This window comes from Platalea leucorodia (genome assembly GCF_965183815.1).
Source record: "Platalea leucorodia genome assembly, chromosome: 26".
NCBI classification, from domain to species: domain Eukaryota; kingdom Metazoa; phylum Chordata; class Aves; order Pelecaniformes; family Threskiornithidae; genus Platalea; species Platalea leucorodia.
Window position 1 is genome coordinate 977,558 of NC_138848.1, and position 13,259 is coordinate 990,816.

Here is a 13,259-nt window from a genome sequence, read left to right on the forward strand (position 1 = left end):
GTTAAATCTATTTTTTTTTTTAAATGCTACGTCTCGCTGTAAAAACACGTCGGGCGAGCTGTAATCCTCGCCCGGAGGGGACGACGGTTCCTGGCCGGCTCGGCGTCCGACTGTTGGAACAACCGTGATGAAGAGGAGGGGCGCGAAGCTCCTTACCGGGGCGGAAAGGAAGAGGGGGGGCTCCTACGGCGTTCCCGGCGTCCAAATTTGTGGAGGAATTCTGGATGAAAAGGAAAAATAAAACAAGGAAGGGTTTAAAGTTTCGCCTAGGGAAGGGGTGGGTTCACGTGGGTGCGATGGAGCCGTGCGACTTCCCGAATCCCGGACCGCCGTTAAAAACGGGGTCACTCCTCAACCGTCGCCCCCTTATCGGGATTTCCGAGGGATTTGGGATTCCGGCTCCGCGAACAACAACAACAAAAAAGCTCCGAGGAGCTTAAAAACCAGAAGGAAGAGGCGATTTGGAAGGTGGGGAAGGGGTAGGGAGGCAGGAACGGCGATCGCGCTGCCGCGGGCGGTTTTAAACAAGAATATACACTGCTAAAAAAAAAAAAAAAAAAAAAAAAAGCCCAAAACCCTGAGAAATAAACCTAAAACCCAAGCCCCGAAAGCAAACGCAGATAAAGGGAGCGGAGCCGAGGCGCTCGCCCCAGCGGCAAGCACCGACCTGCAGCAGCCAGGCGGGGAAGCGCAGCCAAATCCACGCCGGGCTCGCGCCCCCCTCACTAAAACCAACTCAAAACCCAGCTTTTTCCCCCAAAAAAAGCCAAGCGGCGGCGGAACCGGCGAGCGGGGAGCGACAGCGGCTTCGTTAGCGGCTTAAAATGAAGGCAAATTGGGCTTGTTGGTGAAAGCAATGAGGGGGGGCAGGCGAAGGCGGGGAACCCCCCCCCCCCGGTTCCTAAATAAACGAGCGGCGAGGACGCAGGTCTCGAGCGAAGCTCGTCAGCGTATCCTCATTAGCGGCGCCTCGTTAGCCAACAGCCCCGACTCGGCCTCGCAAATAGGTCAGGACGAGGCAAGTTTTGACGAGGGGGATTTAATTAAAACAAGAAAATAATAATAATAATAAGAAGAACAGAAAAACAACACGCCTGCGATAACCTGCGGGAAGGTTTGGCGGCGGCTTTTTTTTGGGGGGGGGAGCGGGATTGAGAATTAGGAACTTGGAAATTCGGGGTGCCCCGACCCCCCCTAAACGCTGCCCCAGGCTCATTTGCATCACATCTCAATCGTTTCCCCGCGTTTAATTGCCGCCCCGACCTCGGCGGGAGGAGGCTTCGCAACGCTCGGGGAGGGGCTTTATTTTTTATTATTATTATTATTGCCCCGACGGAGCCGGGCAAAGACGAAGCTCCTGCCGACGTGGCACCTGCGCAGGTTCCCCCCACCTTCCCCGTATCAAAAATAAAATCGGGCAAAAGAAACTCATTTTTACACTAAACGAGGAAAAACTAAATCCCACCTTTCGGGATCGGCGCGGTTTTTTCCCCCCCCCTCCCTCCGCAGCTCAAACAAATCCTGTTTATATTGGGGACAAAGGGAATAATCCCGCGGCGGTTCCGCTTCGGCACGCTCGGGGTGGGGGGGGAGTGGATTTGGGGGGGTTTGGGGTTTTTTAGGGTGTTTTCTGGTTGTTTCCCCTCTCTTTAAAGGAAATAATTCCTTTTTAAAGGGGAATTTGGGAGCTAAACTGAAGTTGAATCTTTAATAAAGGTTTGAATGTATAATTATCTGTAAACACCCAGCGACTCCCGGCACAAAACCACCCCCCAAAAAAAAAAAAAAGAAAATAAAAATACAGCCGCCGCGTCCCCTCGCTGCCGGCACCAGACCTGCGGCGGCCCCAAAACCTCACGCTTTAACCTCAAAATAAAAACAAAAAGAGGCGGGCTGCCTTCACCCGGCGCTCTCCAACTTCCCCACGCCGATTTGTGCGGCTCTGGAAAACATTGGGGGGGGTCTTTGAGCCCCCCCCCCTCCAGTTCCTCTCCTGGTTTTTGCACCCCAAAACCGCCGGTTTTCCCCCCAGAATTAGAGGGAAGGGGGGGATAAGGAGGTACCTGCCTGGATGATGCCGCAGCCCTGTTTATTACGAGCTCCCCGTCGAGCGCTGAGGGAGAAATAAAAATAATATCAATAAACAGGAGGGAAATTGGGGAGCAGCCTAACGAGGGGGGGGTTCGTTAAAGCCTTTGGACCACAGGGTTTTCTCACGGGGCCCCCCAAAATCGGGGAGGGGGGGGTGTGTGGTTTTGATGTAAAATTTAACGCAAAAAAGGGGTGCTGGGGGGAGGACAGGGCCCCCCCATAATCAAGGCCAGCTCTTTGCCCCCCCCTGCGAGGGGGAAGAGGCCTCCATAGGGCCCCCAAGTGCACCAGGCTCCCCCCCAAAACACGGTGCCCCCCCCCAACCCCTCCATGAAGCCCTAGGCCACCCCTAAAGCCCTCCCCAAGAAGGCTCGGCCCCACCAAAGCCCTCCCACGAAGCCCCAGGCCCCCCCAAACCCCTCTATGAAGGCTCAGCCCCCTTCCAAAGCTCCCCCAAACCCCCAGGCCCCTCCAAATCCCCTCCATGAAGCCCCAGCCCCCCCCCAAACCCCTCTATGAAGGCTCAGCCCCCCCCAAGCCCTTCCACGAAGCCCCAGGCCCCCCTCAAGCCCCCCCAAACCCCTCCACGAAGCCCCAGGCCCCCTCCAAAGCCTCCCCACGAAGGCCTAGGTCCCCTCCAAACCCCTCCGCGAAGGCCCAGGCCTCTCCCACACCCCCCAAAGACCCCCAGAGCCCTCCACGAAGGCCCAGCCCCCCCCAAACCCCTCAATGAAGGCCCAGGGACCCCCTAAACCTCTCCATGAAGGCACAGGCCTCTCCCCCGCAGGCCTCTCCCCCCAGGCCTCCCCCCCTCCAGACACCCTCAGCCCCCCACCCTTTCCCGCTCAGGGGCTGCTGGGAATCGTAGTTCCCCCTCCCCTCCCCCCCCAAGCCCCAGGCGCTCCCCGAGGACTACAACTCCCGGCAGCCACCGGCCACCCCCCCAACGCCCCCCTCGCGGCTAGAAGGAAGCGGAGAAACCGGAGGTTACCGGGGACCCTCCCCCGCCACCCTCCAGGCCCCAAAACCAGGCCCAGGCCCAGGCCCAGGCCCCAAGCCCGGGCCCGCCCTGACAGGAAGGCGGCGGCGGCAGCGCCCCGTTCCCGCTCCGTCTCCCCCGAGCCTCCGGGGGAGACTGAGGCGAAGGGCGGGGGGGGGGGGGGTCTCTCACCCGGCGGCGCGAGCTCACGGGCCAATCGGGGGGCGGCCAAGCGGCGCGAGGGCAGCCCGCGGCCGGCGCGCGCGCGGCGACGGAGGGGCGGGGCGCGCACGCCGCGCAAGGGGAGGGGGGCGGAGCCTGGAGGGAGGGGGGCGGAGCCTTAGCGGGGGCGGGGTCTGGAGGGAGGGGGTGGAGCCTGGGGAGGGGGCGGAGCCTGGCGGGAGAGGCAGGGCTGCCTGGCTGGGGGGGGGCGGGTCTTAAAGGGGCAGCGACCCGTGTTGTGGGGCGGGGCTCCGGAGGGGTGTGGCACCCCCACACTGGGGACACGCCCCCCTCCGCGAGCGGCCCCGCCTCCCCCGGGATCTCATTTACATACGGGCGCACGCGGGGACCAATCAGCAGGGTGCGGGGCGCGGCGCGCAGCCAATCAGAAGCCGAAGTCCCGCCCCCGCCCCGCTCGTCCGGAGACCCCCCGGCCCCATAGGAGCCCCCCAGCCCTATAGAATTCCCCCAGCCCTATAGGACCCCCCCCCCAGCCCCATAGGACCCCCCCCCCCAGGCCTATAGGATCCCCCCAGGCCTACAGGATCCACCTCAGCCCTATAGAACCCACCCCAGCCCCATAGGGCCCCCTTCCCATCCCCACAGGACCCCCCCCAGCCCTATAGGACCCCCCCCAACCCTATAGGATCCCCCCCCAGCCCCATAGGACCCCCCCCCCAAGCCTATAGGACCCCCCCCCCCAGGCCTACAGGATCCCCCCCAGCCCTATAGGACCCCCCCAGCCCCATAGGGCCTCCTTCCCAGCCCTATAGGACCCCCTCCAACCCTATGGGACCCCCCCCCCCCAGCCCTATAGGACCCCCCCAGCCCCATAGGGTCCCCTCCCCAGCCCTATAGGACCCTCCCAGCCCCATAGGGTTCCCTCCCCAGCCCTATAGGACCCCCCCCAGCCCCATAGGGTCCCCTCCCCAGCCCTATAGGGTTCCCTCCCCAGCCCTATAGGACCTCCCCATCCCCGTAGGACCCCCCCAGCCCCATAGGGTCCCCTCCCCAGCCCTATAGGGTCCCCTCCCCAGCCCTATAGGACCTCCCCAGCCCCATAGGGTCCCCTCCCCAGCCCTATAGGACCCCCCCAGCCCCATAGGGTCCCCTCCCCAGCCCTATAGGGTCCCCTCCCCAACCCTATAGGACCCCCCCAGCCCTATAGGGTCCCCTCCCCATCCCCATAGGACCTCCCCATCCCCGTAGGACCCCCCCAGCCCTATAGGGTCCCCCCCCAGCCCTATAGGGTCCCCTCCCCAGCCCTATAGGAACCCCCCAGCCCCATAGGGTCCCCTCCCCAGCCCCATAGGGTCCCCCCCCAGCCCTATAGGGTCCCCCCCCAGCCCTATAGGACCCCCCCCAGCCCCATAGGGTCCCCCCAGCCCTATAGGCCCCCCCACCCTATGCCCTCCCCCAAGGCTCGGTCGATGGCGGCCGCCGAGGGAAGAGGCGGGGGCCGGGCTGGGCAGAAGCGGGGTTTAATGGGGTCCCCCCCCCCAATCCCTGGGGATCCCCCAATCCCGGGGATCCCCCGATCCCGGGGATCCCCTAAGCCTTGGGATAATCCCCGCAGACGTGGACGCTCTGGCCGTCGTAGCGGGAGGTGCGGAGGCAGCGGAGGAGGAAATGGCCGAGGTCGGGCGCGGAGATGAGGCGGGAGCCGCCGCAGGCGCCCACCGTCACCGCGTAGGCCCCCGTCAGCGGCCGGTCGGCTGCGGGAGAGCGCGGGATAACGGGAGTGGGGGCACTGGGGGGCACTGGGGGGCACTGGGGGGATGGGGGGGACTGGGGGAATGGGGATAATGGGGATAATGGGGGAACGGGGATAATGGGGGAATGGGGGAATGGGGGTAATGGGGGAATGGGGATAATGGGGATAATGGGGGAATGGGGGAGACTGGGGGAATGGGGAGGCTGGGATAATGGGGGAATGGGGATAATGGGGGAATGGGGGTAATGGGGGAGACTGGGGGAATGGGGATAATGGGGGAGACTGGGGGAATGGGGAGGCTGGGATAATGGGGGAATGGGGATAATGGGGGAATGGGGGTAATGGGGGAATGGGGATAATGGGGATAATGGGAGAATGGGGGAGACTGGGGGAATGGGGAGGCTGGGATAATGGGGGAATGGGGATAATGGGGGAATGGGGGTAATGGGGGAATGGGGATAATGGGGATAATGGGAGAATGGGGGAGACTGGGGGAATGGGGAGGCTGGGATAATGGGGGAATGGGGATAATGGGGGAATGGGGGGAATGGGGATAATGGGGATAATGGGGGAATGGGGATAATGGGGAGGCTGGGATAATGGGGGAGACTGGGGGAATAGGGAGACTGGGGGAATGGGGATAATGGGGGAGACTGGGGGAATGGGGAGGCTGGGATAATGGGGGACTGGGGATAATGGGGGAGACTGGGGGAATGGGGAGGCTGGGATAATGGGGGACTGGGGATAATGGGGGAGACTGGGGGAATGGGGAGGCTGGGGAGACTGGGATAATAGGGGAATGGGGATAATGGGGGGGACTGGGGGAATGGGGAGGCTGGGATAATGGGGGACTGGGGATAATGGGGGAGACTGGGGGACTGGGGATAATGGGGGAGACTGGGGGAATGGGGAGGCTGGGGAGACTGGGATAATAGGGGAATGGGGATAATGGGGGGGACTGGGGGAATGGGGAGGCTGGGATAATGGGGGACTGGGGATAATGGGGGAGACTGGGGGAATGGGGAGGCTGGGGAGACTGGGATAATAGGGGAATGGGGATAATGGGGGGGACTGGGGGAATGGGGAGGCTGGGATAATGGGGGACTGGGGATAATGGGGGAGACTGGGGGAATGGGGAGGCTGGGGAGACTGGGATAATAGGGGAATGGGGATAATGGGGGGGACTGGGGGAATGGGGAGGCTGGGGGAATGGGGATAATGGGGGAATGGGGATAATGGGGGAATGAGGAGGCTGGGATAATGGGGGAATGGGGATAATGGGATAATGGGGTAATGGGTGAGACTGGGATAATGGGGAGGCTGGGGGAATGGGGATAATGGGATAATGGGGGGACTGGGGGAATGGGGAGGCTGGGATAATGGGGGAATGGGGATAATGGGGGAGACTGGGGGAATGGGGATAATGGGGGAATGGGAATAATGGGGATAATAGGGGAATGGGGATAATGGGGGGGACTGGGGTAATGGGGAGACTGGGGAAATGGGGATAATGGGGAAATGGGGATAATGGGGAGGCTGGGATAATGGGGAGACTGGGGGAATGGGGATAATGGGGTAATGGGGGAGACTGGGGGAATGGGGATAATGGGGAAACTGGGATAATGGGGGAGACCGGGATGAAGTGGGATACGGGGATAAAATGGGATGGGGTAAAATGGGATATGGGGGCTATAATGGGATACGGGGATAAACTGGGATGTGGGAATGGGCTGGGATACGGGGATAAGCTGGGATACTGGGGCAAAATGGGATGGGGGATAGAATGGGATACGGGGATAAACTGGGATAAGGGGATAAGCTGGGATACTGGGGCAAAATGGGATGGGGAATAGAATGGGATACGGGGATAAACTGGGATATGGGGATGAGCTGGGATACAGGGATAAGCTGGGATACTGGGGCAAACTGGGATGGGGAATAGAATGGGATACAGGGATAAACTGGGATAAGGGGATAAGCTGGGATACTGGGGCAAAATGGGATGGGGAATAGAATGGGATATGGGGATAAACTGGGATGTGGGGATAAACTGGGATAAGGGGATAAGCTGGGATACTGGGGCAAACTGGGACGGGGAATAGAATGGGATACGGGGATAAAGCGGGATAACCCCCTTATTTTTGGGGGTGGGATTTTGGGGGTGGGATTTGGGGGGGGGATTTTGGGGGTGGGATTTTGGGGGTGGGATTTTGGGGGTGGGATTTTGGGGGGGGGTGTTTTTGGGGTCCCCCCCGCCGCGTACCGGCGATGTGGGGGGGCATGACGTAGACGCAATCCAGCCCCGAATCCTGCAGGATGCGGCGCATGCGGATGTGGTCCTCCGTCACCGGCATCAGCCGGGGGGGCACCTTCTGCAGGTCCCAGAGCAGGAAAGCTGGGGGGAAAGGGGGGGCTCAGAGCAGGGGACCCCCCCGTTTTTTGGGGGGGGCAGGGGATGGGGGGCACCCACCCGAGAGGCAGGCGACGACCTTGCGGACGCCGTGGGCCTTCATGGCCGTCACGATGTTCTGGGTGCCCTCGGACATCACCGTGGTGGGGCCTGGGGGGAGAGGGGGGGCCCCCCAAGTTTTGGGGGTGAATACGGGGGTATATGGGGCAGCCCCCCAAGTTTTGGGGGTGAATAGGGGGGTATATGGGGCAGCCCCCCAAGTTTTCAGGGGGATTAGGGGCGTTATGGGGAGCCCCCCAAGTTTTGGGGGTGATTAAAGGAGGTTATTGGGCAGCCCCCCAAGTTTTGGGGGTGAATAAGGGGGTATATGGGGAGCCCCCCAAGTTTTGGGGGTGATTAGGGAGGTTATGGGGAGCCCCCCAAGTTTTGGGGTGATTGGGGGGGGTTCAGGTGCCTGATCGTGGGGTCATGGGGTCCCGGGGCAATGGGGTCCCCCCCAAATTATGGGGTCCCCCCAAATCCGTGGGGTCAGGGGGCGCAGGGTGTCCTGGGGCAATGGGGTCCCCCCAAAATTATGGGGTCCCAGGGCAATGGGGTCCCCCCAAATCCGTGGGGTCACGGGGCGCAGGGTGCCCTGGGGCAATGGGGTCCCCCCAAATCCGTGGGGTCAGGGGGTGCAGGGTGCCCTGGGGCAATGGGGTCCCCCAAAATCCATGGGGTCAGGGGGTGCAGGGTCCCCTGGGGCAATGGGGTCCCCCCAAAATTATGGGGTCCCAGGGCAATGGGGTCCCCCCAAATCCGTGGGGTCAGGGGGCGCAGGGTGTCCTGGGGCAATGGGGTCCCCCCAAAATTATGGGGTCCCAGGGCAATGGGGTCCCCCCAAATCCGTGGGGTCACGGGGCGCAGGGTGCCCTGGGGCAATGGGGTCCCCCCAAATCCGTGGGGTCAGGGGGTGCAGGGTGCCCTGGGGCAATGGGGTCCCCCAAAATCCGTGGGGTCAGGGGGTGCAGGATGCCCTGGGGCAATGGGGTCCCCCAAAATCCATGGGGTCAGGGGGTGCAGGGTCCCCTGGGGCAATGGGGTCCCCCCAAAATTATGGGGTCCCAGGGCAATGGGGTCCCCCCAAATCCGTGGGGTCACGGGGTGCAGGGTGCCCTGGGGCAATGGGGTCCCCCAAATCCGTGGGGTCAGGGGGCGCAGGGTGCCCTGGGGCAATGGGGTCCCCCAAAATCCGTGGGGTCAGGGGGCGCAGGGTGCCCTGGGGCAATGGGGTCCCCCAAAATTATGGGATCCCAGGGCAATGGGGTCCCCCCAAATCCATGGGGTCACGGGGTGCAGGGTGCCCTGGGGCAATGGGGTCCCCCAAAATTATGGCATCCCAGGGCAATGGGGTCCCCCCAAATCCGTGGGGGCCGGGGCGATGGGGTTTCGGGGTGCAGGCCCCCGGGTTTTGGGGTGTCACCGTACCCAGGTCGTCCCTCGTCCCCAGGAGGATGATGACGGCGTCCTGGCCCCTGACGGCCTCGGCCACGGCGGCGGGGTCCCGCACGTCCCCCACCACCACGCGGGCGGGGCGATGCTGTGCCGGCAGCCGGGCCCGATCCCGCACCAGCACCGTCACCGCGTACCCTGCGGGGCCCGCGCCGGTGACACCGGGGGGGGGGGGCACCCCGGATCGGGCCCCGGGGCCTGAGGCTGAGTCAGCAGCCCCCCGCCTGCCCCACAGGGGCTCTCTAGGGCCCACGGGGGCTCTGCCTGCCCCGTATAGCCTCTATACGGCTCATACAGGCTCTATACGGCTCATATGGGATCTATATGGCTCATATGGGCTCTGCCTGGCCCCGCATCTGCCCCATAGGGGCTCTGCCTGCTCCATAGGGGCTCTATATGACCCATATAGGCTCTGTCTGCCCCGTATAGCCTCTATAAGGCTCATACGGGCTCTATAAGGCTCATATGGGCTCTATATAGCTCATATGGGCTCTGCCTGGCCCCACACCTGCCCCATAGGGGCTCTGCCTGCCCCATAGGGGCTCTATAGGGCCCACAGGGGCTCTGCCTGCCCCATATAGCCTCTATAAGGCTCATACGGGCTCTGCCTGGCCCTGCATCTGCCCCATACGGGCTCTGCCTGCCCCATATAGCCTCTATAAGGCTCATATGGGCTCTATATGGCTCATATGGGCTCTGCCTGGCCCCGCATCTGCCCCATAGGGGCTCTGCCTGCTCCATAGGGGCTCTCTAGGGACCATAGGGGCTCTGCCTGCTCCATAAGGGCTCTATAGGGCCCATAGGGGCTCTGCCTACCCCATATAGCCTCTATAAGGCTCATACAGGCTCTATATGGCTCATACGGGCTCTATAAGGCTCATATGGGCTCTGCCTGGCCCCACACCTGCCCTATAGGGGCTCTGCCTGCCCCATAGGGGCTCTATAGGGCCCACAGGGGCTCTGCCTGCCCCATATAGCCTCTATAAGGCTCATATGGGCTCTGCCTGGCCCCACACCTGCCCCATAGGGGCTCTGCCTGCTCCATAGGGGCTCTGCCTGCCCCATATAGCCTCTATATGGCTCATATGGGCTCTGCCTGGCCCCGCATCTGCCCCATAGGGGCTCTGCCTGCTCCATAGGGGCTCTATATGACCCATATAGGCTCTGTCTGCTCCATAGGGGCTCTGCCTGCCCTGTATAGGCTCTGTATGGCTCATATGGGCTCTGTCTGCCCCATATAGCCTCTACAAGGCTCATATAGGCTCTATATGGCTCATATGGGCTCTGCCTGGCCCCACACCTGCCATACAGGGGCTCTGCCTGCTCCATAGGGGCTCTATATAACCCATATAGGCTCTGTCTGCTCCATAGGGGCTCTGCCTGCCCTGTATAGGCTCTGTATGGCTCATACAGGCTCTGCCTGCCCCATATAGCCTCTATAAGGCTCATATAGGCTCTATATGGCTCATATGGGCTCTGCCTGGCCCCACACCTGCCATACAGGGGCTCTGCCTGCTCCATAGGGGCTCTATATAACCCATATAGGCTCTGTCTGCTCCATAGGGGCTCTGCCTGCCCTGTATAGGCTCTGTATGGCTCATACGGGCTCTGTCTGCTCCATATAGCCTCTATAAGGCTCATATAGGCTCTATATGGCTCATATGGGCTCTGCCTGGCCCCACATCTGCCCCATAGGGGCTCTATATAACCCATATAGGCTCTGCTTGCCCCATGGAGGCTCTATATGGCCCATAGGGGCTCTGCCTGCCCCATAGGGGTTCTGTCTGCCCCGCATAACCTCTATCTGCCCCATACAGGCTCTATATGGCCCATACAGGCTCTGCTCGCCCCACACAGCCCCGAACGGGCTACGTGTGCCCCACATGGGCCCTGCCTGCTCCATAGGGGCTCTATCAGCCCCATATGGCCTCTATCAGGCCCGAAGAGGCCGCGGCCGCCCCCGATAAGCTCTATCTGCCCCCGACACGCCGGCTCGGCCCCACGTAGGCTCCATACGGCCCCCCCGGGCTGGCTCTGCCCCACGTATAGCCTCTATATGGCCTGGATGGGCTGTATCTGCCCCCCCCCCCCCAGGATCTATAGGCTCCAATAGGCTCTATAGGCCCCAGCTGGGCTGTTTGTGCCCCGTATAGGCTCTGTACCCCGCTATAGGCTCTGCACCCCGCTATAGGCTCTGTATCCTGCTATAGGCTCTGCACCCCGCTATAGGCTCTGCACCCCACTATAGGCTCTGTATCCTGCTATAGGCTCTGTACCCCGCTATAGGCTCTGCACCCCGCTATAGGCTCTGTACCCCGCTATAGGCTCTGTATCCTGCTATAGGCTCTGTACCCCGCTATAGGCTCTGCACCCCACTATAGGCTCTGTATCCTGCTATAGGCTCTGTACCCCGCTATAGGCTCTGTATCCTGCTATAGGCTCTGTACCCCGCTATAGGCTCTGCACCCCGCTATAGGCTCTGTACCCCGCTATAGGCTCTGTATCCTGCTATAGGCTCTGCACCCCGCTATAGGCTCTGCACCCCGCTATAGGCTCTGTATCCTGCTATAGGCTCTGTACCCCGCTATAGGCTCTGTATCCTGCTATAGGCTCTGTACCCCGCTATAGGCTCTGCACCCCGCTATAGGCTCTGTACCCCGCTATAGGCTCTGTATCCTGCTATAGGCTCTGCACCCCGCTATAGGCTCTGTACCCCGCTATAGGCTCTGCACCCCGCTATAGGCTCTATATCCTGCTATAGGCTCTATCTGCACTGGCCGTGCCCCCCGCACCACCCAGGGCCCCCCCCAAAACCCCAGGGACCCCCCAAACCCCCACAGACCCCCCCATAACCACAGGGACCCCCCCAACCCTCCCCGGACCCCCAAAACCCCCCCAAAACCCCAGGGACGCCCCCCAAACCCCAGGACCCCCCAACCCCCCCCCAAAACCCCAAACCCCCCAAACCCCAGGGACCCCCCAAACCCCAGGGACCCCCCCGAAACCCCAGGACCCCCCAAACCCCAGGGACCCCCCCCAAACCCCCTGGGACCCCCCCAAACCACCCCAAAACCCCAAACCCCAGGGACCCCCAAAATCCCCCCAAAACCCCCCAAAAACCCCAACTCCCCCCAAACCCCAGGGACCCCCAAACCCCCCCAAAACCCCAATCCCCCCAAACCCCAGGGACCCCCCCAAACCCCAGGGGCACCCAAACCCCCCCCCAAACCCCCCAAAACCCCCAAAAACCCCAAACCCCCCAAACCCCAGGGACCCCCCAAACCCCAGGGACCCCCAAACCCCCTGGGACCCCCAAACCCCCCCAAAACCCCAAACCTCAGGGCCCCCCCAAACCCTAGGGACCCCCCAAAACCCCAACCCCCCCAAACCTCAGAGATCCCCAAACCCCAGGGACCCCCCCAAACCCCAGGGGCACCCAAAACCCCCCCAAAAACCCCCCAAAACCCCCCAAAACCCCAAACCCCCCAAACCTCAGGGACTCCCCAAACCCCAGGGACCCCCAAAACCCCCCCAAAACCCCAACCCCCCCATACCCCAGGGACCCCCAAACCCCAGGGCCCCCCCAAAACCCCAACCCCCCCCAACCTCAGAGATCCCCAAACCCCAGGGTCCCCCCAAACCCCAGGGCCCCCCCCAGCCCCCCGGGATCCCCCCGCCCCCCCCAGCCCGGGGGTCCCGTGGCCACCGCGGGGTTTTGGGGTGCAGCGGGGGGCCCCCCCCGCCCCTCACCCTCCTCCAGGGCCTGGGCCAGCGTGGGCAGCCCGGTCCTGCCGGTGGCACCGAAGATGGCGACGTTCCGCACGGTGGCCATGGCTGTGGCCTTGACGGGGCCACCGGGAGCCGCTCGGGGGCTACCGGGGCTTGGCTCCGCCCCCAGGGGCGGGACACGCCCCCCAGGGGGGCGGGGCCAACGGGCGGAGCTGCCGAAACCCGGCGGGACCGGGGAGATTGGGGGGGGGGGAGCCGGTCTATAGGGTCCGTACGGTACCGGTCTATAGGGTCCCGGGCCGTAGGGGCCCGATCCCTGCACCCCGGGTCCATACGGTACCGGTCTATAGGGTCCGTACGGTACCGGTCTATAGGGTCCCGGGCCGTAGGGGCCCGATCCCCGCACCCCCGGGTCCATACGGTACCGGTCTATAGGCTCCGTACGGTACCGGTCTATAGGGTCCCGGGCCGTAGGGGCCCGATCCCTGCACCCCGGGTCCATACGGTACCGGTCTATAGGCTCCGTACGGTACCGGTCTATAGGGTCCCGGGCCATAGGGGCCCGATCCCCGCACCCCCGGGTCCATACGGTACCGGTCTATAGGCTCCATACGGTACCGGTC

The 13,259-nt window shown here is 62.9% G+C and overlaps 1 protein-coding gene across 2 annotated transcripts; it reads right to left on the minus strand.

The window, feature by feature from the left end:
• Window positions 1-4,763: 4,763 nt before the first annotated feature.
• On the minus strand, window positions 4,764-12,814 carry BLVRB (biliverdin reductase B). Of its 2 annotated transcripts, XM_082333589.1 has the most exons (5): window positions 12,658-12,814; window positions 8,884-9,045; window positions 7,477-7,566; window positions 7,270-7,401; window positions 4,765-5,007 (listed from the first exon to the last, which is right to left on the minus strand). In XM_082333589.1, the coding sequence occupies exons 1-5, from the start codon at window positions 12,737-12,739 to the stop codon at window positions 4,844-4,846; spliced, it is 630 nt and encodes a 209-aa protein (XP_082189715.1). In that variant the 5' UTR covers window positions 12,740-12,814; the 3' UTR covers window positions 4,765-4,843. The 2 variants fall into 2 exon arrangements, with proteins under 2 accessions (XP_082189716.1, XP_082189715.1); XM_082333590.1 differs by lacking the exon at window positions 7,477-7,566 and having other exon boundaries at window positions 4,764-5,007.
• Window positions 12,815-13,259: the final 445 nt, after the last annotated feature.